The sequence below is a fragment of the Polypterus senegalus genome, chromosome 13 (assembly GCF_016835505.1).
Source record: "Polypterus senegalus isolate Bchr_013 chromosome 13, ASM1683550v1, whole genome shotgun sequence".
NCBI classification, from domain to species: domain Eukaryota; kingdom Metazoa; phylum Chordata; class Cladistia; order Polypteriformes; family Polypteridae; genus Polypterus; species Polypterus senegalus.
In genome coordinates this window covers 121966663-121992504 of record NC_053166.1, presented here as the reverse complement: position 1 = coordinate 121992504, position 25842 = coordinate 121966663, and the positions used below count along the sequence as shown (strand labels likewise).

Sequence of the window (25842 nt, the reverse complement as noted above, 5' to 3'; positions counted from 1 at the left end):
TTATCCAGATACTTTACTGTTTTGCATATTATTTTGAATTAACATACATTTGGTGTCATAACACATATCTGAATTCTTGAAGGTGTTATAGGAATTAGTGTTTTCATCAAATGGGTGACATTTCAGATTCCTTAAATTTGACTAACAGATGATACTTTACAAAAGCAATGTCTTGCTCCTTGCTCTAACATTAACATCATTTTTTTAGTGGACTGTGTTATAATTAGTCTTATTAACATAACAATACATGCCCGCTATGCAAACGCTTTCTTGTTTTTCCATAATTTATTGTACCTTCCTTCATTTGTTACAATCTTTCAAAAAGCAGTAACAATGTCCAATGGGATTTTTTGTTTCATTTCAAAGTCAGATTTGCATACTGCCCCCCTATTGTGCTAACCATAGGCATCAGCCCTGGGTGGCATTGAGTCAAATGCCCATACACTCCTAAAGTTGGAGGACAATGCCCTCCCCAATTCTGGAACCATATTGGTGATAGGCTGAGAAAGTAAAAATGTGTTGCCCTTACCAGGTCCATTTGAGCACAGACATTGCTACAGAAGAAAGGCAAATCTGCATTTGATATGTCAGATACCAAACCAGTGGCCTATGGTGACAGTAGTGGCAAACTCAGGATGTTTCCAAAGCATTCTCAAAAAATATACATTTAATTTAGGTACTGGAAAAATAAACTGACTAGTCCAACACAAGCATAAAATCAAAATATAAAGATCATCTTCAAACATTGAACTCTGTTTCCTTTGTCGTACACAGATTACAGGGCCACAGAGGCATCCGCTCAATGGATGACAACAGAGAGTTTGTCAAACTAGAAGCCAACCCATACAGGACTTTTTAGTGAGCCAGAAAATTCATAAGTGTCATCAATCAATTCAGAAATAGCATTGAAAAACTGGAAGAAGATATTTGAAAAGGTCCTGTGCAAGTGTTAATATGTAAGGCCATATAGGGGACATGTATCTTGTGTAACTTTAAATTAAATCTTCTTCAGAAATGTAGTGAAAGCCATCTGTTACAATAATGTTGTCAGACAGATTTTTCATTTTCATTTAATTTTGCTGCATCACGGTCCTATATAATATTCCAGATCCAATAAACCTTACAGTATTATATTATTGTAACAGCACGGTCAGTGACAACAGAGCACCCCAGATGGCAGAAGGGTATAGTGGGTACAATACCAGGTGAATCTTAAGGCAAATTTGCTGTCTGCTTCATGTGCTGTCAGAGGAAGGCTGCAAAAATTAGACTTTTACTGCATAAATCACACCAACTGAGGGAGTTGCCCATTTTAGGGCAGGGAGCTGAAAATCTGTACAAAATGGGCTTCTTCTCATCTAACCATTCGGCACTGGCATGGTTTTTATCATTGTTATTATTGTTGTTTATGCTGTTCCATGAAAGATGAAAAATGTTTTCCAAAAGCACAAATATTCCAAATAATTAGAAAAAAAAAAACAAACTCTACAGTATCTTACATCATTGTCTCACTAGTCAATGATAACCTCAACTCAGTTGCGTTTTAAAGGCTCCTCAAATACGTCCGTTTTTAACAGTTTGTTTAAATAAATGGATTACTGTGGCCCTCTGTGGTTTAATCTTTAAATACCAAAATCAATTTCTAACCTCAACCAATAAGTGTTGTTAATGGTAGGGTGCTGAATATGGCCAAATTGAATTATTTTTACTTATGTTGTAGCCTATGATTTTTTTTGCCCTCTAATGTTAAAGACAAGTTGTGCTAATTCAGTGCATCTTCACCACCCAAGTCATAAGTTTCCTTTTCTTGACAATGTTTCGCCATTCATCTCTCACTTGAACTGCACAGTGTTTTAAGTCTTTTTTTCTCTTTTAACACATTCCAGTTATACTGTGGTTTACAGTGTATCAAATCTGTAGCATTTCACTCCATTTTCCCACCATTCGCTTTTGATAGTAGGTAGCTCTAGAAGACGGCCATGGCGTGTTCTATATCGCTATTTTGATAGCCTGATAGTTCTTAACTTTCTCAAAAGTTTGTTCAGCTTCAGAAAAAAATCTACATTATGTTTGCCCTTTGTAATGCTGCACACCTTCCTGCCTTTCATATTAACTAAACATTCATTTATTTTTCTTAGAAAATCAGTTTTTGAAACCATTTCCATTTTTGCTATCTTCTCTTAAAACCCAAAATATTTAAAAAAATATTTTGAACAGTTTTAAGACTGACAGGACATCCCGTTCCTTTATAAAGTGCTGCTCTAATGTCAGTAAAGGTTCCATTTTGTATGTGTCAGAAAACCACAGTGGAAACGTCACAGCATTTCTGTTAAGACTGCACTTGACTTCCTCTGGGGTTCAACACATCTTTTATTTACAGCAGGTCTTCTGCTTCCATGCATACTTCTCTCAAAGAAAACATCAAGTTCTTCATGCAAGACTTTCGTGTATTTCTTTTTTCCTATGAAATTTGTGTTAATCGGATAAAAACCGTTTTGGATACTAACAACTAAATTTATACAGTGGTCCCTCGGTATACATCCTTAATCCATTCCTGATCCTTTGACTTATACCAAATAGGACGTATACCAAACAAATTTTTCCCATAAGAAATAAAGGGAAAGCGATTAATCCGTTCCCATGAAAAAAAATCCGATTGTTATTGGCATATTATACATTGATGGGGTTGTATAAAATAATTTAAACACTGCTTAATACTAAAATACATAAATACAAAAGCAATCAGATGAAATAAATGAAAATTTAACTTCACTTTACTTTTTTTAATAACGTCTTTGTTTTTCACAAGCGTAGATACCGTCGCTTTCAGCATACAGTATGCAGCAGCCATGTCCCGGATACGCATGCCACCTTCATACTTTTCAACAATCAAGTCAAATTTCCGCGAAGAAACACAAAATCACATGAAACTTCACATAGAGTTATAGCGCGGGTTGTTCACTGACAGCTAGCAACTGGCGTACTGACGCTCGTGGGCGTATACCACGGTACCATTGTATTTACAATTAAGCAGCTTTAATCACCGTGTTTCTTAATACCATATTAACTGCTCCACCAATAATTCTTCCTGACCCAACACTTTATTGTTTTATTCACTGGAGCACAGAATGACACTCTCGAGCGCCCCTAATCCCAGAATAAATGCAAAAGGGGTGTATTTATTATAAACAAAGAAAGCACACCCTAAAAATGAACCCTTGACCTTTCTTCTGTATAATGGGGTGGCTTATGTTACTTTCCATACTAAAATATAACACTAAGACTTTTGCTTTCCTCTCCTGAACATTTCTTCTGTCCAGCTCACCTCCCACCTCCAACTTCCCTGGAGTGCAGTATAGCATTGTGTATAGTGGAAACTGGCCATCCTTTGCAATGCCCTTAAAATAACAGCAAACATTGATTAGTCTGTACCCGTTAATATTCACACTAGGTCTGTGCATGCATTGCCAATGTGCCCATTGGCAGTAATGTTTTTTATGGATGACTTTGGCTCCGCATATTAAGTTACTGTACAGCTGACACAGACACAGTTCCTTGTTTCTCTTCAATACAACCAGAGTTCTAATAGAATATTGTTTCCAAAAAATGACATCAGCACTTCAAAAGATGCGCTCAGTGAGTGAAGCTCCTGTCACACTACAAAACTTTCCCAGTGATTTCAATTTACATAATTTTAGAGAGTCAGGAACAGTCACATCGTGCAGTTTGACGTTCTCAGTGAGTCTACCAGTCTGCTATGCAACTCTCCCCAGCAAAATCAGTCTGATTTAGTCTCAAGTGACAGGAATGAACTGTTGTGTCTGTGAAATCTGACAGCGAATGAGTGCACACCCACAAGTATAATGCATGTAATTTAGCCATGAGGAAGGTACAAAATTGTTTTCGACTGTGCATACAGATGAGGAGCTTTTCTGACTGATATCTCATGTTTGTTGTGCTACAAAAGAACTGGAAATGGAAAATAAAAAGGCCAAGACTGCAACTTCACTTGTCATACCTGGAATTAGCCTTTGTGCAGGCACTGTCACTGTCAGGAAGCACATTCACTGACTGTCAAGCCCATGATACTTTGGAAATGTCAAACTGTACTGAAGCATAGTGATGGGGTAAAAGTCTACATTAGCATAATTTGCCCAAAATCAAGGTTTTCATAAGAAATGTAATGATTTACTTCATGAGGTTAAAATACGTATTAAATCAGAAGAGTTGCATCAAATATTTGAAATGTTAAAATGTATGATACAATTTAAAAGACTAAATATTCTCAATTTGAATAGATAATTATCAAACTTCATAGAGGACTAGATCCCTAATGAAGGATCAAAAATAAAAAATAACATCATAATCGTAATCACTAACTGCGAAAGAGTCTAAAACAATACCTTACATACTTATGTTTCAAAATTGCCAATTGTAACCTTCTGGGAGAGGTTCTTAAAAGGCCAAGACCACAGGTAAAGATTCAGATACAAACAATATTATCACATATGTGATCAGCAACCTAAAAACAGCATAAAATGACACTCTACATGCCTATATTATAAACCCCCATTTTTTCAAAGCTTTGTGAAAAGTTGTCATTTTGATCTCTCATATCCCATTAGGGTCAGTTAGGTTCAAAGGTAAGTTTTATGTGGCATGCGCAACTTCAAGTCCTTCTGATCATTTCTGCTGAAGACATCTCTTCCTTTACTCTTTATCATAAGTGTGTAATTTTTTTACACAAGATTTGATCCAAAAATAGACTAAAAATGGGCGTCTAGAGGGCCAAAAATTGAAGAACACCCTAAACAGCTTGAATCTTGCATAACTAGACGAGTCAAATGGTATGTCATATGTGGGGGTTTTCTCATACTGATGAGTCAGGAGGCTTCAGACTATAAAAAAACCTGACGTGATTTCAAAGCGTTCTGATAACTCTTATGAACACGGTATAATTTGTCATCCTATGCGATTCCCAGGTGTGCAACTGTCATCCTCAAAGTGATGAGACCCGGTAACTCTAGTTGGTGACATTCTCTCTGACTTGAAGTCGTGTAATGTGCTGCCGTCTTAAGACTGAGAAATTATTCTGTTACAGAAAACAGTATGAGGGAGTGCGCTGCTTCCCTGGTATTAAAGAGTTTTAAGAAATCAGATCTCATTTCTTCCAGTTGATTGTCAAAGCCCACCACTTTAATGATCACTATTCCAAAAAATATTCAGCTTTAGAAATGTAAACTGTCATTTTTTGACGATATTCAGCCTCTGTTGAACGATGACACATCAATGATGGCTCACTATACATACTGTATACTGTCACTGTCCAATTGTGGCCTTGCTGCACTCTAACATGAGGGTTCTTCTGACTTGATTGATGCGTCACTGGTATTATTCTAATAATTTATTATTGTTTAATAAAGGTTGTGATCAAGTGACATAATAATGTAAGTGACCGTGTAACAGAGCTACATTAACTCTTTCAGGGCTGATGTTGACTTTTGTCAAAATTCAGGGGTAGAGGATGATAATCAGCTGTAAACTGCAACGAAACTCGTCCTTACATTTTAGTTCGACTCTCTTTGCTAGAAGGAGAGTTACATAGCTTTGCTGATTTAACCTCGAATACCTACGCATGTGAGAGTAGCAAAGAGTAAACAACATCTGCACCGACATCTGGGGAGAGGCCAAAGCGATTGTGCAAAGCAAAATGCTCCATGGACATTTCACGTAATTTCGTTGAATAGGACTCTGACTTGTCAAACTCCAACCTGGAGATGGATATCAAAAACGACAGTGAGGTACCAGCATCGTCTGATCTTTCATGTAGCTGATGCACCTACAACAGCGTTCTCCTTAGGGGACCACCACTTATGATGACAAGAGGTACAAACCATATTGCATCACACTGTGATCGCCACTGCCACCCACCTGCTGTGCGAAGACAACCAGGCAGCCAGCCCACCGTGCATTTCTGCTGACCATCGAGGTGCCCCTGCACAGCAAATGCCGCCAGAGATGCCAAACATGCGCCAACAGCAGCCACAGCACGTAGCAACAGATGTTTTATGTTGATTTATGAGTGAAACCGTTGCTTTGTGTGCTTTTCAGAAAAAAGAGTTTTTTGGAAAAAATATTCAGCCCTCAAAGAGTTAATGCATTCTGTATATTGACATTTGCTTTCCTTTTCTAATGCTGTTAAAATAACAGAATGTGGAACAATAAAGAACACGACAACTCACTTTACGAATGTCTCTAAGAGGCCTCAGCAGCTGTACCTGTACTCATCTAAAAACAGGAAGTTCATACAATGGTGGGATTTTTAGATTTGAATAAGGGGAGATTAACAGAGCTGAAAACTTGAAGGTCAAAGCCAATAAGGACATACTATATTTTCACTCTTTCTGGCTTTTCCTTCAGAGTACTACTTTCATTTAGAAAGACGACGAGGAACAATTGCTGTAGTGGACATCTAAAAGTAAATACCCAGGGATAGGATTAAGCCAGTGAGCCATAACGTGTGTGCCCTTTGGGATCCATATTTGATTACGCCCAAGATTCACTAAAGGTTTCTAAATCTGGCTATTATCAAGACTGGAAAATAAGTGGTAAGGAAGTGCAGAGCAGAAATGTCTGGAAAAAGCTTATTGTGAACATCAGCCACATGTAGAAGTAGGAAAAGATGAAGACAAAGAAGAAGAAAAATTCAAGACTGTAAAAACAGGTGGAGGGACAGGGAGTTATTTCTTTAATTGCTCTTGGAAATATCTGTATATTTTATTTTGGTGTAGTTATTTGTATATAATCACACAATTTATCTCAACCTCAGGTCAGATCTGTTTAATGTTGATTGTAGCAACCCAACAAGAGGTGATTTAGTAAGGGATCTAGCAGGAATCTTAAAGTGAGTGGGGAAGAATCAAATCCCATAAGTAGTGGCCGTTGATATATTACATTAAGGATCTCATACCGTTATCATTGTTGGATAAGTTATTAGTGATTCATAAGTAATCTGTCTGATAAAGAAAGAATTTTGGTGGCTTACCACTCAAGTTCATGACGTGTTAGGCTTGGAATGCTCAGCTAATCACTATGTTGAAGTTATTTCTGGGTTTGCACAGAGCTTCGTAAAACCATATAATTAAATATTAAAGATGTGTCGAAGAAGAGATAATCATGTAGCTAGTGCTGCATGACATTTCTACCTTAATTAATTCAAACTATGAATAAATGAAAAACTAAATAAAGATGCAGTGCATTGGGTGCCAATAAATTGGTGAAAAGAGAAATCAGGGATCCATTGAAATTAAATTCCATGAATAAATGGATTTTCACTTTAACCCTGTTTCTTAATTTTGCAGTTTGAACTTTAGAGAATTAAAAAAATAATGAAAATAAAGATAAGAATACCTGCACTATGCTCATCAAAAGAGAAAGCCTTGTTCTCCATGTAAGTGCGATTAGGAAGGGTGATTTCCTCATCAAAACTGGTCTCCCTGATGCGTGGTGGAGGCTGGGAGGTGTCAAAGTAGTCAGGAGCATTTGGCTGTGAAGATGGCAAAATGGTGCAGTGAAGTTCTGGAATGGCATGGACCAGCAACAATACCCAACCATTAGCAGCCAGGGCAACTGCCAGCACGGGGTCATCCCAGAGCGGAGATTTTCCTAGGACAGTGTTGCCATAAAGGTAGAGACCAATCCAAGCAACCCACAAAAGGATGGAGAGAACAGAAGTGCTGATCAGACAGACTGCATTACGCTTCCATTTATGGAACTTCCCACAGAGACAAAAGAGACCCAGCATCAAGGAGGCCACGAGAATAATCATAACAAATGTGCAGGCCAAGGTAAAGTCGATGGGATGGTAGTCACAAGCTGGCTTGGCATTTCGGGCAACTGTTAGAACCAGCCATTCACTGGCAATGATTACCTGTACCAGAGTCAAGCCGAGAGCTATCCAGGCAAGTTGCCAGCCCCCAGGACTCTTGCCGTTGCGCACCAGTTTTTGAAGACGCCAGCTCTGTGCAAGAAGGCAGGAAAAACAGAGTGAAAAAAAGACTCCCCAGAGGGCCCGACGAGCAATGCACACCCTTTCATCAGCTTGAATAATGAAAGCAAAGCTAAGGCCAAATAATCCCACGATTCCAAAAAGCATGAGCAGAAGCAGACCCACAGAGCTCCTCTTCTCTTTCTCGGTAATGGAAGGTAAGCGAGCTAGTAGGATGAGTGAGAGAAGCACAGCAGATATCACTCCAGCTCCTGATACTGCCTCCAGCACAATACCCCACACTACGTCCAAATCACAGAGAGCTGAAAAGCGGGGTGATACATTCAGACCACAACCCCGTGGGGTGCTTGAATTATGAGAAGTGCCACCATCCAGCATTGAAAGGAGGAGCAGGAGCAGCATAAAACACTGCAAATCCATGGCCATATCTAGAAAGAGAGCACAAGACAGGTTAGCATCACCATCACAAAGAAATTAGGGAATTTAAAACCAGATGAGCAACACTGTCAAATTAGTAGCTAAGTTTGTCATCAATCAATCTTCTTGCCTTCTTTTTTCTTTTCAACTCCGGTAAAATTCTTTAAATGGAATATAAACTCACCACACATTAGACTTTGACATATGACAGATAAAGCAAATCGGCGTAACAACCAGTTTTTGTCAAGATGCACCTTGTTTATTAAACCACTTCCTTCTGTGGCGTTAGGGACCGTTGGCCAAGGATGGGTTTGTGTTATCAGTAAAAACTGATATGTTTATGGGTCTCCTTTAGTCTGCGTTTGCTTTGAATGTTGGTTTTCTTTTTTATATCATATTTTACTCATCTCACTTCTTCATCTGTCGATTGTGGAGGTGTCAAACTCAGATCCTGAGGCTCTACAGTGGCTGCAGGTTCTCATTCCTGCCACTTCCAATTAGTGCCGCCATTGAACCATCTTTCTTTAACCTTAATTTTAAATAATCTGTTTTTTTTAACTGAAATGAGATGAAAAGTGTGCCAAAGATGACGAGTAACTTGATCCCATGTTGACCTGTGTGTCCATAGGTGTCCAATGGTTTGAATGAAATATTAAAAAAAAAGAAAAAGTGAAAATCTGAAAAATATTGCTCTGCTCTATTGGAACTGCTAGGGAAAAAAATGAAACTAGCAACTAGAGATCAAGAGAAATGATGTAGTCGAGAGGCTGGCAAAGTTCATAACAAGAGAAACTGAAACTGAGCATTAAAACATTTAAATAAGACTTGAAAATCAAAGTTGGAAAGCAAAAAATCTTTCAAATCAGGATCTAGCGTGCTATTTCTTACAACTCCCAGGAGCCAAGTAGTATTACACTACTGAGCAGCTTCAGAGTGGCACAGGGATTTCTGGGTAGGAAGCTAATTTAGAAAAAGGTTCCAAAAACATACAGAGAGGATTGTGATCATCTGTGTTTATTCAATTTTATACTTCTCACCCCACCTTTGAATACAACCACCATTTAATTGTCACGTGCCTGTTTGTTTGTGCGATTTCATTTGGATTGGTAAACAACTTTGTGCGGGGAGTGCTACCAACTTCGGCAGATCTTCACACAACAACTGGAACATGGTAGGACAAAACTTTCATAACATTCAGGAAACTGTTCACTTGGCATCTCCATTTACTCTCACCATCATCCTCACCTGTGGTACTGGACTGTGTCATAAATGTTGATTGTTTATCATCTAGTGCTTAGTGTTTTGTTTGGTTTAACTTGTGCAGTGTTTGAAAATCATTATTGCCATCAGGAAATTGGGGAGGGCTTTTGCATACATGTCGTTTGTTAAATAATATTTTTTTGCCTTCTTTATGTGTTTAATAGATACTTTTTTATTCATTCAGTAAGCCTTTTTATGGGCATCTCTCTACGTGAGTGTGTGTGTGCCAGGTCAAGGCTCTGTGTTTTTCTTTGGTCCCTGTAATAAAATATAAATCACCGTCCTCAGATGTCATGAATCCTAGCTTCACCGTGACCACTACAAGGAGATAAAAAAAGGGATCTTTCACGAAAACACAAAGAGGTTTTGCACAACTTGGATAGTGAAAGATCACCACCTTTTTTCCATCACCCCAATTTGACATTATGCTCTGCAATGATTCTGGATCGTTCGACCTAGTCAGTGAATAAGCAAATGGTGGCATCCAGAAACATCAATAAAAATGACACCATTTATTTCTGAACATCTTCAGCAAATTCCAAAATGAAAAGCTTATGCAGAAAACATAATCTCCATGATCAAAAACTTCCAATGAGTGAATGAAATTCAAGAAATAACTCTTTAAAGAACCATGAAAAATTAAATATGAAACATCATTATTGCATTCTTCCTGAAATCATTCTGAAAAAAGGAAGTCAACAGTTTTGAAAATGTCTGGTGTGGCAGAATGAGGGCACTATGACAATATAACAATTAAATAAAGTGTTCCACTAACAGCAAGAATTGGCTTCTAATGAAGAAACTGGTTGGAGAGAAAATAGCAGCCATCCAGGACATTGTAAGTCTCTTCAGTTAGTTCGTCATCTGCTGTCTCACTTTGATCACATTACTGCATGGCTGTTGGTTGTGGAAAAAGAATCAGCTGGTTGTTCTGAATCTTAAAAAGCAAGTGGATTAAAATGATCACAAAGGAAGTCAGCTCCAGACGTAATTGGCTACTAATGAAGAAAGTGGCTGGAATGAAAACCATTCCATTCTACCTGTTTTTTTTCATCATTTTAAAATAACTATGCTGAAATAGCAACATCTTAATTTTAATGACATTCAGTGTACTCTGGTACATTTACAGATAACATGCTATCAAGTATTAGTAAATGTTTCAATGTCCTAAGTTGCTATTATTACTTATATTAAGTGAGATTAAGAGTTCCAGGCTTTCAGAGTGAGGCTGATAACTTAACGCTCTACCCCCACACAGACATTACAGCATAGTTTGTAAAAGCGCCCAGTCGTCTTCACACACTGTCACTGTGCTGCTTTGTAATGGGTGAGAAATTAAATTCCTACGTAAGGTTCTCAAGATGCTCCAAGGTCACCGAGTCATAAACTAATCACTATGCACATTTAATTGAGCTTTCATTATGCATTTGCAATTATTTATTAAGGTGGTTATTAAGGTGGTACCATCTGTGAAAGATCAGATAAACAAAACTGAGATGCTTGTATATATCATTGCCATTGAAGGTCTCCTCCTCTGTGAAATTTTTATGTTAGGGAATTTTGAGCTCAAAAATTGCATTTGGCACTATAATGAGACTGTGAAAATTCTACTTATTTAATTAAAGCATCATACAATTAACATCCACAAAAACATTAATCGGTATGGGGGTTGAGGAATTGTTAAATGTGTACACAAGCCTACAACAGAAATAAACAATCATGGATCATGTATCAAAAAATAGTTATTTCCTTATTCTAAAAGTCCTCATAAAGCAGAATCAGAACTTCGAGAAAATAAAAAAATACATTCAGGAACAATTTTAGTAGCAAATTAGATTATTTAGATAGCATAACATAATGACATTCTCAAACTCTACACCAAAAACACTGGGTGCAAAACATGAAACAAACTGGACTGGGTGCCATTCTATCACAGCTCCCATATATTAACTGGCTATAAATTACTATCAATAAACTGGGTAACTAAAAAGTGACTTATATGGTATCAAATAATTTAAACATTAAATTAAAAGAACATGCCATTGAAAGTTTTTTCCTGAAATTGCAGTGACATGGGCCCAAATCAAGTCTCCCTGTGTGTATGAGTATCTTAAATATGGTGATGCTCTCATGCTTAATGAGATCAGTTTATAGATTGCACATAATATATAGAAAAAAAACAAAATGAGGAGAATGGCGCAGAGATCATTAGTGCCACCCCAGTGCAAAGGGGTTCAAATCCCTAATTGGTCACTTGTGTGGATTGTACACATTCTCCCCATGTCTGGATGGCTTTGTCTCTCTGGGTACTTCAGTTTTTCTTCCCATATTCAAAAGACATGCATGTTAGGCTAATGGGCATCTCTATGTTAGCCAAGCAGATTGTTGTTGTTGTGCATGCGAACGTTTCTGTGTGTGTGAGTACACCCTGCATTAACACTGGTGCCTGATCCATTACTGCTTCCTGCTTTGTGCCCAATGCTACCAGTTTAAACACCGACAATCCATGACCTTGACTTAAAGTCTCCCATATTTACATTTTACCTAAAAATGAAATTTGTAACACTTATGAAAATGTTCAGATTGCCTGTAGGGGTTTCTGTTTTCTTTATTCCACTCTCAAGTTTCTTATTTGAGTCACGGTTTAAGGTATAATGTGCTCTGAGAAACAGAAGTTGAGTATCCTGGCAATTTTTTTATAGTTTTTTAAGATCTCAAAATAAGGTGTTCACTTGACTTCATTCTACTTGTACAAAGTTTTGCAAACAATGCAATGCTAATGCTGAAAGCAGAAATGACTGATGGGTAAGCTTTCATGGGTAGGTGGCATGTCTCTTCATTGCACCACTATTTGAAAAATTCCTGCTGAGAGTGAGAGGTCCAACATCTGTGGAATATAAGCAGACAAGGATAGCGCTTTAATTATCGTTAACACAGAAGCCTAAGCTCAAAATAGACTGCCAGTCTCTGGGTATATAAGAATATCAAAATAGTGGTGGTTATGCACAATAGAAAAAGGAAAAACAGATTGAAAGAAAGTATTTTAAGACAGAGAGACATGAAGGCCTGTGACGTCCTTGACCCTATGCCGACTGTTCCACATCTGTTAGCTTGGGTGGCTCACTCACTTACTCACTTCATGATCCACAGCGCCAAAGCACAATGTAGTTTTCCCACTCACCTGCTGTTCGCTTTCCCTTGCTTATACATACAATATACCCACACTTTTTCCTTGCCAAATGAGAATTTGTCTCCATACATCTACCAGCTTTGTAAAATAAGCATAAATTCAAGGATATCCCTAGAACATTTCAGGGCTTCTAGAGCAAAAACATTGCTTCTGTTGGGCCCTCAGAAAGGCTTGGAGACTCCTAAGAGCACACATCTGCACCATGGGCATCTTTACACCACTGTCCCTCTATGCTTGCTTAAATATTACATATGCAATGTGGAACTAACTTCCAGGTTGATTGCCCTCCATAATGGCCAGCAGTGTCTCACCATCCCCTTGCTGTTAGCCAGAAAAACTCCAGTTGTCCTTCCAGTTCTCCAAGCATTCTTTGACTCTGGAACTCCAGGGCTCATCCTTGCCTATTCATACTGGTAGATGGAAGGCACAAGCCTGCTCCAAATGCTACAAGTAACCTGTTTATGGATGATCTTTAGACTACTCTGGGTGCAGTAAGGGTGGTTCAGTGATTGAGGTTTTGGACTTTAAAGTATATGGTTGCTGGTTACCATCTTAGATTTATATAGTACTAGTAGTAGAAATTTAATTTGTCACAAGAAAAGGCAAAATTCTTACTTGCAAGTTCAAATAACATGCAATACATACCTTTTATACTTTACAGTATACAGCCCAGTCTAAAACAAGTGTGCCTAGCACAACTCAAGACAGCACAGGCAGGCCTAGGACATAGCTCTGGAGCACTCAACACATTACAACATGGCCCAGAAAACAAAAGCCGAGATAAGACCAGGAGGGCAGGTTCCAGATAGGGAAGCCAGCACGGAACAGTATGCCCATTCATCCATTAGGTCTGTCTGCCTTATCCAATGGAGAGTTACACAGAATCATCTGTTGCGAGGCAGAGGCCAACCTTGAATGAAATGCAAAAGTACTGCAGGGTGTACTCATTCATGTCCAAAAACACAGAAACAAGGACAGCTCATAAGACAGGGGACATGGTACTAAACCAGTGGTTCTCAACCTGTGGGGCACGAAGTAACAAAAAGGGGGGCGCGAAGATGTGAAAAAAAGAATACAAAGAATAAAAATATGAAAAAAACATCTGTTGAAACCAAAACAAATGAACTTAAACTACATTCTGATACTAGAACAATAAATATAGAGTTAGATAAATGTCGATAAAAATTAAGTAGGTATAATAAAATATGCATCTACATTTCAAAAAAATGTTAGGGGGAGCGATTAAAACTGTTATGAAAACTCGGGTCGCAAATACTTAAAGGTTGAGAAACGTTGGGCTAAACCCTACAAAGAAAAGCCCCTAACAGAAATGTTAGCCTAGAACAGCCAAAAATACAGCCAGGTCCAGAAGAAAAACAATCCTTGTGCCACCAAGTCCAGTCACAGCCTAGCATTGTACAGCAAAACATTCTCAAATTATGACGCTTAACAAGTTACCTAATCGCTTTGCATTTTGTACAACTAAAGCAAGTGAGGATGGCAGTTTAATAAACACAACTTGTGTGTCAAAGCCAGAAATGATGGGTGTCACGCATGTGCATCTGAGGTTTGCCTTCTGGGCTCATCTGAGGTAAGCGCTGCCACTCTGGGGCACAAGAGGTGTGGTCACTGATGGTAACATCTCCCTTTTCTCCCACAGCCCTGTTAAAATGCCCTCAGATAGAAACTGATTCTGCCCCCAGTGGTTCCTCCGCTATAAAAGAGAGACACTCCTTCCATGGTGCATCACACTCAGGAGAGAGCTGACTGATGACTGGAGCTCAGACCTGAAACTGAAGTAGCCTACTTTTAATTTTTGTTTTATTGAGCAAGACATCATATGCATGTTTTGGTTAAGGACTGTGTAAATATTAAAAGGGGTTGAAGTACTCACTTGGTCAACACGTACAATATATTGCAAGAAATCTTCAGTTAGTCATTTCATACATTTCTCACTCTCAACAGCAAACAGGTCAACCCACTAGATCTGGATATGGCAAAAAATATTTGCTATCTCTTGCCTTACATGTACTTTCAGTGCCTTTCCTCTGTACCCACGTGTGTCTGAGCTTACCTTAACTGGCACTCCCTCTCTCAAGCCCATTCATTATTTTCAAGGTGCCTTTCTAACCTCCTGTTTACTTTTATACTTCCCATTTTTGAATGTAACTGTCTAGCATGCGCCTTTACCCCTCCTTGTGCATCTTACACTCACACTTCCTGTTTCATTATGTCACCAACGTCAAACTCACCAATCACACCAAAGCCAATCTGACCAATCAGATTGCTCAGAAGGACTAGACACACAAACCCTAGTGTTTAATTATACAGTATAGTAGTTAGTAAAATAATAAATTGAACATATTGTTTTGGTAATTTCTCCTTGTTGACAGAGTATGAGTTAGCTTTTAATGAGTGTTCTGATGTTGTTACTAAGGTTTAAAAGCAAGGGATTATATTTACTCTGCTAAATACCTGTTGGGTAGTTATTGGGGTTTTTATTTTTTTGGAATCGTTTTTGTTATTAAAAAAAAATAATCCAGAATTATTCACAGACTTTCCACAACTATTAGCACGCATCAGTTGATGCCATTTTCAAATCATTATGGTTTATCATATCTGAAAAGTCCCCTTCTTTATCTTTAATCCCAATGGATGTCTGCAGTCTTCATCAGCCTTCACTAAGGCATACTAACTGTTTTTAATCCCTGCCTAAGGTCTGCAACACCAACATTAGCAAATAAACTGCTTCTTTCTTCCACCAAGGGTCAACAGCAGCTGGCTCCACTCCTCACCACCCCCATCAAGACTCTGCAGTGCCATGGTCAGTGCCTCTTTCACACACTGCAACAGGAGTCATGGACAGCTGGCATCTTTCACAAGCCATACACACAACTTTAGTCATTTCTGGAACAAGGTTTATAGTGAATCTCTTATCTCAAATCATAGTACAGGCCATCTGCAAATAATTTTGCAACGGGTCTCCTGCTATCAAGCAGTGCAGAAATGGAAGAAGGAGCAGCCGAATCCCGGTCCTGTCTCCACTGACTCTTTGTAATTGTCCACCCTGGGTAGGCTGGCCACCCCCTGATGTTCAATGATGCCATGTTATGTTGGGACGGATTCTGCATTACAGCCTTTCCATTATAATTCTGCTCTACTGGTTCCTCAATGGATCAGATTGCATCAGTTTCTGTTATTCTTAGAATGAAATCAAACGTATTGTTCAAAAAAGCTGACAACCAATCAGAAGTCAACCTCCAGCATCATAAATCAAGGAACTGCATGAAACCTGAGACAAAATCAGCCCAATTAAAGAAAATAAACCATATTCCATTTGTTGTTCACTTCACTTAAATTCATAATGTAAACAGTTTATTAAAAAGGGGGTGAAACTGTGTGAGCTTATTGTCCTTGCTTTATGGCGTTGGAGGGTAACTAAAGTTCTTCTAGCACTAGCTTAAGTTCCTGGTGTGACTGGTTGAAGGTGAACCCACTTGTCCCAAAATGACAACTTTGATGCTTTTTAAGGAACAACAGAAACCCAACAACATTGGATTGGCTTTGGCTCCTCACTAAATCACATACACCAAATGTCTGAACTTCTAGCTCCTGTCGTACCGACCAATAGGCTTGTTCAATATGAACATTTGCCTTTTGGTCGATTTTGGATTTCCATGATATCCAATCACATCAACCTGAGTATGTTACATAATGTTTTTCCTGTTGATAAAAGAAAAAAAAAAGGCTTGTTATGAAGCTATGTCATATTTGCCATGATCTTGCTATGACCCCATGTGCTGTGCCAGAACAACTCTGGGGAAAAATCACAATCTGTCAAGAAGATGGGCAGGAAAATCTGCTCATGTTGGGAAAAACAAAGGAGAAGCTCTACTTGATCATGGCTACACTGACTCTAGGAAGAGACAGTAAAAGAGATAAAAATGAACAGGAGATGTGTAAGTCAATAAACAAGCAGAAGTCATAATGAAAAGTTAGACCGAACAAAATGTCAGCGCCAAAAAGGAAAGCAAGAATCAAAGTCAACAATAAGAACAAAAATTGACAACCAGATAGTGAATTTCTAAACATAAATTTTGTTTAAGTACTGGAGTCTATCTGTAAACTTGGATAACTTAGAATTGCTGGACCTAAATTTATGTTGTTGCAAATGATAGAGCCATTAGTGAGTGTGCACTAAGGAATTCTGGGAATTTTCTATCGAAACGACTGACACTAAAATATAACATGGTGCTGCCCAGAAGAAAACAAAACGGCATTATAGCAAGAAGTGAATACATTTTCAATCTATTAAGTACATGATATACTCTAAATCTGAAGTAAGATTTGAAATCCCTGAGTATCAAAATCTCCAGAGAGACATACAGATTGTTAGAATCCTGTCAGGAACAAACACAATCAATTTTTAAAATGTCAGTGATCATAATACCCACATAGAGTAAAAGCCACTGAAATGTCTTCAGTCACATGCTAATGTTGCGTAATCAGTCTCAATAGTGCCACTTGGTGGCCACAGGTGGCATTTTTTTAGGCAAGCTTTGTAAAGATTACATCAGTGGTCATGAGTTTTGACAAGTGGTCCTTTTCTGTTCTTGACAAGAATTTGTTAAATAACTTTGTTGAGACATTGTTGAGTGGTTTTGATTGTACCCAGTTACAAATGAGTAGTGAATGGAGCATGCAGTTTCACAACCAGCATCCAGCCATTATGTTTCTGGATCCTCTTTGTCCAGTTCTGGGTCACAGAGATTTTGAGCCAACCCTTAGCAGGGTGCTACTCTACTACAGGGCACACTCACACGATCATTAAGAGTTGCCAACAAACTTCACTTGCATGTCTTTGGAGCATGGAAAGAAAACTGGAGTATGTGAAGGGAAAAAGCCCCTTGGAGATAGGGAGAACATGTAGTGCCTGTGCTGGGAATTGAACCTAATCTCGTGGACACTGAGTCACTGTGTCAACCCTATTTGAAGCATTCATTTTCCAACCTGGAAACCTTCATCCATTTTAAAATAGTGTGTCTAGTTCAGGGGCATCTGGAGAAGGAGTCTATATCTGCAGATCGTAATACTGATGGCTATTAAACCACTGACGTCACTTCCAGTGTCCATTCAAGTGGACCCGCCTCTTATTGCTGTAAGGATTTAAGACCGGAAGATCTGCCATATTGAGGCAATTCAATTGGGAACTTGCAAAGATGTAAAGATGTTTCCACAATTATCGCATGTTTTTCTTTTGGTGATTTGTGATGTTGCCAGGGTGGTGCCCCACCTCTTCATTGTGGTATCTCTCTTCTCTTACAACCGGTACTGAAAAAGTATTGAAAAAAAAAAAACTTTAACAGTACACTACCAGCATTTCAGTATTTTCGATACTGGAAGTAAATGGTAGATTTTCAAAGACCATGTGCTCATTTATTTGCTCCACCACTCTACAGTGGTGCTCCACAGAGGACAAACCCTTCAACCCCAACCCCACTCCACTATTCAATTTATTGAAGAATCCTTGGGAGATTTACCACTAGCCTTTCTTGTGTGCTGGAGACTCCATGGGGGGATAATGGGGTGGAGAGTTCAAATGGGAACTGCTGCTTGAATAGACGCAAGGCAGGGAGGCATGCAATTACGAGACACAACAGGAACGCATGTGATTGTGTGGCAGAGCAGGGAGGTTGGAGTGAGACAGGGAATGCGGGGGTGTGATCTGCTATTTGCTTTGGTACAATTTTGGTACCAGTACTGATGTCCAAAAAAGTTAGTATTGATACTGAAGTCAAGATGCTAAGTATCCATCCAATACTAGTGCATGCCCATACCAGGACACTTTACTGCTGCTAGTCAACTTAACGTATTTGGAAGTGGGAAGGAATCCCACACGGACATGGGAAGAACATGCAAAACCCATACAGACATTGACTAGGCCAGGATTTTAAACCAGAACCTAGGAGCTGTAAAGCAACCATGCTTCCCTGATTTGAAACATGGCCGCTACGCATCATTCCTCATCGGGGACATAATCTGGTACAAACATCTATTCTCAAACCCACCTAATCCAAATCATGGTCAGGAGGGGGTCTAAGCCTAACTTGGCACCACAGGGACAAGGCAGGAAATGGCCCTGAACAAGAAATCACTTCACAACTTGACCCACGGAAACATCATCCACATTCACGTGGGAGGAAAACCCTCACAGACATGGGAAGAACAAAACCAAGACTGTGCACAAGATTCCAATTCAGGACACTAGATTTGTAACTAGCCACTGCACTGCCATGCCATACAAAGTAGCACAGATGGGACGGTTTCTAAGCTACAAGTGGCACACTTCTACATGTTTCACGTCAGGCTGTCTGTCTCGCTCTCCCAGCTTCCCACTCCTAAATGCTTTGCCAGATGGTTATATTACACTATCCCACAGAGGTGCAGAACCATTAGTTCAGTCTGGGAATTTGCTCTGTGGTGCCACTGCCTAATCATTTCTACTCATTTGTGAAATGGAGACCCTCAGGGTGACAAAGGTGCAAATAGCCACTTGCATCAAGTAATGCAATAGGAGACCTCCCAAACCTCTATAGATAGGATACCATCTAAGCTGCAAACCACATGCTTCCATGTAGAGAACATCAGGCTGGCACTCTCTCTTCCAGCTCCCTGCTACTACACTGTTGCTGAATGGTTATAGCAATGATGGAGCCACCAGTGGATGTGTTACTGTAGTGGATGTGAGCACTGTCACACACACAACCCACTCAAGTAATACCGCCGACTAACCTAAAACACACACCTTTAGGATGGGGGTGCATCCCATAAGTCCATTTTCATAAAAGAGAACTATATAAGAGCACAATAAACAACTGCATGCAAAGAAAGAACCAGTGAACAGCAGGCAAGTGACCTGGACAAGTACATTATCTAAATTTTGCCCTCTAGAGTGGTGTCGCCAACCACCAACGTGTTAGGTGAACAGTGATTTCACAGTAAACCCGCTCCTCCCGAAACTTTCAGACACTTCATTCTGCAATGAGACCATGCCTCAGATCTAATCTCTATTTCACATTTATGTACAGGTCTCACAGGCTTCATTCTTTTACAAGTCGGGGTCCTTACTGACCAGACTGTGGCCATTTCTATTTACCAAGTTTGTGATCTTAGGACCTTCAATTCTCACGCTATATCTTGAATAGCTAACATTTGGATTGTGTCCAATTTGCCTCAGGCACGCACGCTTCATGCCTCGACTACTTGTGCTTACTTAATGTCACATTTCAGAATCAATCCAGTGCTGCCCCTGCTTTACGACCGTGCGGCTTTCTTTCCAATTTTGGATATGCTGCATATATGGATTACATGTTAAGTGAGAAACTAAATATTAAACATTTACAGACACACATTCTGTACAGGATTCAAGTTAACACAGCTTGCCATTCTTAACTGGAAACAGAATGATCACTATTTGTATCTTTTAAATAATAAATAGTAAAAGACTGTTGCTAAACAGCTTGTAAGTATTTGGAAAACGTGGCTGTTGACATTTTCTAAATCATCATTCTAGTCAGCCTTTCTTTGCACAGCCAAATGAGTCATGCCATATTTAAAAAGCTTCACGTCAACACTTTGTACCGTCAGCCCGTACGCTTTTTGGCTCACCTGAAGGCTAGAGGGTCTTCTGGTGGATCTCTTCTAATGCAATTTTTTAACTGCAGAACCAATCAGCAGCTCGAGTCTTGTGAAAGGCTGAAATCACATGCTGCTTTGCTCAGGGTATTAACAAGCCCACGCACAGCTAAAACCAACAGCAGCTCATATGTGTTTTAATACGAAGCCCAGTGTCAGTGATGCTTCAGTGCATTGATGACATTTTACAAATGTGCGGAACAAACCACTTCACCCAAAACAGCCCACATTTTGCAGCTTTATTTGTTCTCTTTGTTTTTCTGCTGAACGTGTTTATGTGTTTGGCAGAGAAGATGCAGGTGTCTGTAACTCTCCTGACTATTTGTACTCTTCAGGTCTACTGTGAGAATGGCAGCTCCTCAAAAGATTTTTTTTTTATACTGTTATGTCATTCTCACAATCTGTGGTCAGTGGGGTGGGGGGCGCTTGTAACCATGTGCTGAATCCAAAATAATGCCTAGAAATCCACAAAGTACAAAAAGAGGTATTTTAATAATATTCCATGATGATGGCATATTGGTATGTGAAATGTACCTTAAACAACATTATTTATCCACAGAGTTAGTTATACAAATGATAAAATTCACTCTGATACACAATTTATTCTCATTTGGACAAGACTTCTAGTTGCAACAAATGGGGACTGAAATGGGCTGTCGGTGTGCACCTCATTATGCGAGCCTATTTATGTCAATGTGCGTATTAAAACCAATGTTGTATCTCCGTTACATAGATGACTTCTTCATAATTTCGACTGCTAGTAAGAAGGACTTCCTCCATTTTCATAACGAATATAACTCTTTCCACCCCAACATAAAGCTGAAGCTTAATTACTCAAAAATAGAAGTCAACTTCCTTGACTTCACCATTCAAATGAAAGATAACACTCTTGTAACTTCTGTTTTGCACAAACCAACAGACAGATGGACCTACCTACATGAGAAGTGATAGCTCCTACCCCAAGCATATAAGGCGCTCCATCATTTTCAGCCAAGCAATATGTTACAACCATATTTGCTCAGATCTGACAGACCGGGAAAAACAACTGCAGGAGCTTGCACATTTCATCGAACAAGGATACAATAGAAACTCAAATAAGAAGATCTACTGCCATACCCAGAGACAACCTTCTGGAATATAAAAACAAAGACAACAAGAACTGCATCCCCCTTGTTGTCACCTATAACCCAGATTTTGAAGCACTTCAAAAAATTATCAAGGAACTTCAGCCAATAATAAATAAAGATGAAACGCTGAGAGATGTATTTACAGAACCTCCCCTCCTGGCATATAGACAACCTCCAAACCTGCAGCAACTAATTGTCTGAAGCTCCCTGGGTGAAACAACAGATAATGTTACATCTCCCTGCCTACAGAAAAGATGTAAAACCTGTGCTTATATTTATGATACAGATCGTGTAGTTAAATCACACTGCCGAATAGAACATGGCATAAAGGGATCATTTTCCTGCAGATCATCTAATGTGGTCTTCCTAATTCTCTGTATGAGATGTCCCGAACCTGCCCTCTATGTGGGAGAAACTGAACCAAAACTACACCAAAAAATTAATTTACACAGTTTCCACATTAAGTATGGCAATAGGGATGTTCCTGTAGGAACTCAAATCAACACCCATGGATACTGTGAGAAGGACTTTAAAGTCACGGTGCTCATGGGCAACTTCACAACACAGCAAGAGAGAAAAAAATGGGAAGTTAAACTCATGCTAAAAATTTAACACATTACAACATGGTATAAATAAAGACAAGAGTTTTATAACCAGATATGAGGATTGTTAACATCTCTCTGACTGACCCATACAACCTGACTACAGATCCACATTGTATGGAACTCAAAAGACTTTGTTGGACAGTTATCTTATCAAAAGATCCCGACTATATGTTGTTCTCCTCTCTCGCTAAATTAGTCTTAGCCTAGAGAGGTGTATTCATTTTTTACATCTAAGATGTCTCACTTAAAGGTTTTCCAAAGCTGTATCTGTCCAAGTGTCTATATAAACACAGGGAATTCCAGTCTCTGTATTACATCTTGCCTGAAGAAGGGGTCTGAGTTGCCTTGAAAGCTTGCATATTTTAATCTGTTTAGTTAGAAAATAAAAGGTGTTATTTTGCTTGCCTTCTCATTATAAAAATTAAAAAAAGAAAGAAAGAAAGAAAGAAAGAAATTAAGTTGATCAAAATGGATAAGCAAAAGAATAAGCTAGGCATTTAAATAGGCAAAAGGCCAAAATTAATAGGAGTAAAAGTTCAAACTACCAGTTCAAAAATGGGGATTCAAAAATCTCTACTCAAAAAAACAGCAAAAAAGCCCTAGTGTTACCTAGAAACCTTTTTACTAATCAAATCACTAATTTACAGATAGTAATTTGTTTAGAAAACATCCATAAAAGTGGATGTCAAGAATACTGTGCTGTCATCTTAAACACAAGTTTCTGATGATGTCACACACAACGATGGTGGTCATTGTGTAATAGCAACAGATGCTGTTCCCATACACAAAATGGCCACAGTTGGGAAATCTCATGCAAACTGGCCAATTTTACTATAAAATCTCGACCCAAAATGGCAGAGTGATGATGTCAATGTCGTAGCAACCAAGTAAATAGACCATAAGCAAAACCAAAATACAGAATGCAAAACACATAGAGAACACCAGAACAAATCCCGAGAAATTATGTTCATATTAAAATCATGACACCCTGCATCAGTGGGTTCAATGCAGCTTGGATAGGGCATTAGGCACACTCATTCACAACACACCCTATGTTCACTGGTAACATCAACATGTAACCTCATATATGCACGAAACTTTAAAATCTGAAAGAAAACATCAGAATTAGAACAATTCAGCCTAAAAAGCTTTTCAATCCTATTCACCTAATTTCTCCATTTTGTGTAGTAAAAGTTCCGGCGAGGTAGGAGGGCCTCTACACCCAAAGGGCCCCTTCACCCAACCTCCACCAAGCCAGCCCCAAATATATATATTTAATTTCTGAAAAAGGAAAATGTGCATTTTTAGGCAAAATGAAACAGTGAGAAGAAAGTGGCGTGTCATGTTGCAGGACCTTACAGGCAACAGGCAGGTGAACGCAATAATACTTGAAATCTGCAGGAGTTAGCCAGTAAGTGACAAAAAGATTGATCATGATAACAAAAAGGAAATATGTAAGTACTTTCTGAATCAAGCAATTGGCGCAACAGGCCATTGCTGAACAACTTAAGATAACATCTACACTTAAAGCATCAGTGGAAGGGGGAACTGGCAAAATGTTCCCCGCCTGTGTCATAAATGGAGCAGATTACTGGACCGTATATCAGATGAAATGAGCATCATGGTGCATGTGATAGAAAAGGTTTCACCTCTGTTGAATTATTATTGTCATTTTTGCCGTTTCAGATTGTTATTCCTTCTAATGAACGTTGGTGTGTTGTTGGTAGCAACTGCCCTGTTTTTAAACCACCATGTACAACCTTGCATTTAATCTCTGAAAACAAAAAAGGCTAGATACTCACGGTAACTCCATTCCCATTTTGTTACTTATATGTGATACATATTTGATTTTTTGAAAAGTACAATTAGAAAAAAATGACATGGAATCAAAATGTTTCGTGAAGGATTTACAATACTCTCATAACAACAGTAATACATCTAAAGCATCCAGATCTCTCTCACCAGTCTCGTATCCTGCGCTTTGGGCCATTTGTTTCCGTACACAGAACACTGGCTGGGATTAAATGCACCCAAATCAAAAGCTCTGATCTTTCATTTCCTTCTTCTCTTCATTGCCATCATAAGCTTACAAATTCACAGACATCCTGCACTGAAATAATGTGAATTAGGGCAGCAACCAGCATCTTTTAGTTCGCATCAATTGAATTATTCATTTTGTGCATGCAGGTCACATTTGGGATAGACTCGTCAGATCTGAATAAAATCGCAAAATTAACCTGCGCTGTCAAAGTATTAAAAAAGGCAAAAATCAAGATCAGTTCACTTTTAGCTACTGTGTGAAGGAAGCCTTAAAACACTCTTGCTTCTTCAGACATGAGCTTTATAATTTCAGCAACAGCATCTAAAAACATTAAATGTGTAAAAATGTTAAATTGAAAATGCTTTTTTTTTCTGTCTGGTCCACAGCTCCACTATTGCGGGAGGTGTAGGGCACACATTCTGTCCTATGCCAGTGTGTCTACCACACTATTTGTTAACTTATTCCATGCATGTCTGGATGAAGAAAAATCTCCCCAATGTTTGTGTGAAATTTGTCCTTAATAAGTTTCCAAGTGTGTCCCCATGTTCTTGTTTGAAAGTGCATCCAGTTCTGCATGGACTGGGAACAAGAATCTAAGTCTGCTCCCTGGAACTGGAGATTCTAACCGCTGCACTACTGTGCTGCCTCACAGCAATTACCATTTTATGCTAGAAATGTGCATTCTGGATGGAAGCTTAAGGTGACAAAAAATGACCATTTTAAGCATGTAGCGGCACTTTTCAAATCGGCATATTTTGAAAAGCGGTTCATTTAATCCTGACAATTCAAGTTAAACCAAGTTCTCATGCAATGTGTAAAAGAACATCAGAGCCTGTATCACGTTGCCAAACCCTGCTTGATTATTTACTTTATTGCTGTGACCACTATGTGGCATTGCAGCAAATTCACAAGTCCCTACCTGTATAATAAAAAGGTTGATTTTTATATAAATATCTTACAAAAAGGCCTTGAAATCACAGGTAATACAATTCCTCTTCACTCTGGTTCTCTTTCTTCTCCTACACACCTCTGAGGCGAGCAGAATCCTTCCTCCTAACCCGACTCCAAGTCACTTGGATGAGGTTGAGCAACTTCTTTTATCCTGGACCCAGGAGCACTTCTGTTGCTAGGGCACAGCCAATTCCGGGTCAAACGGAAACCCTACAAAGCATGGATTACTAATCATGGCAGCTCCCCTAGGTGGGCCCCATGGACCCCAACAGGAGTTCTCCACAGGGCTACAGGTCCCAGCATGCCCTGCTGGTGTCTGTATGAGAATCCTAGCCATGGGATGCTACCATGTAGCATATCATGAGAGCAAATGGCCCAAATAGGTTGACTCCACTGATTCTACCATAATAATGGCCTCCTGGCCAGGTAAGCAACCAGAACTTGCCCCGGTAGAGACAACCGTATACGTAGAAACTTTCATTTTGGCATTTTGTGTTTGTTTCCTGGCTGAGGCAGGATGATCTTTGCCTTCTTTGTCTTGCTTCTGA

At 39.1% G+C, this 25842-nt stretch overlaps 1 protein-coding gene across 2 annotated transcripts in view; it reads right to left on the bottom strand.

The window, feature by feature from the left end:
- Positions 1-25842, bottom strand: part of gprc5ba (G protein-coupled receptor, class C, group 5, member Ba) — a 90150-nt gene that overhangs the window by 8215 nt on the left and 56093 nt on the right. Inside the window, exons 1-2 of one of the 2 annotated variants that reach the window (XM_039773804.1) lie at positions 20544-20609; positions 7411-8436 (exon numbers count right to left, since the gene is read on the bottom strand). In XM_039773804.1, the coding sequence (XP_039629738.1) occupies positions 7411-8434 (1024 nt within the window). In that variant the 5' untranslated portion in view covers positions 8435-8436; positions 20544-20609. Of the gene's footprint in view, positions 1-7410; positions 8437-20543; positions 20610-25842 lie in introns of those variants that run through there. The other variant, XM_039773803.1, reaches the window with a different exon arrangement.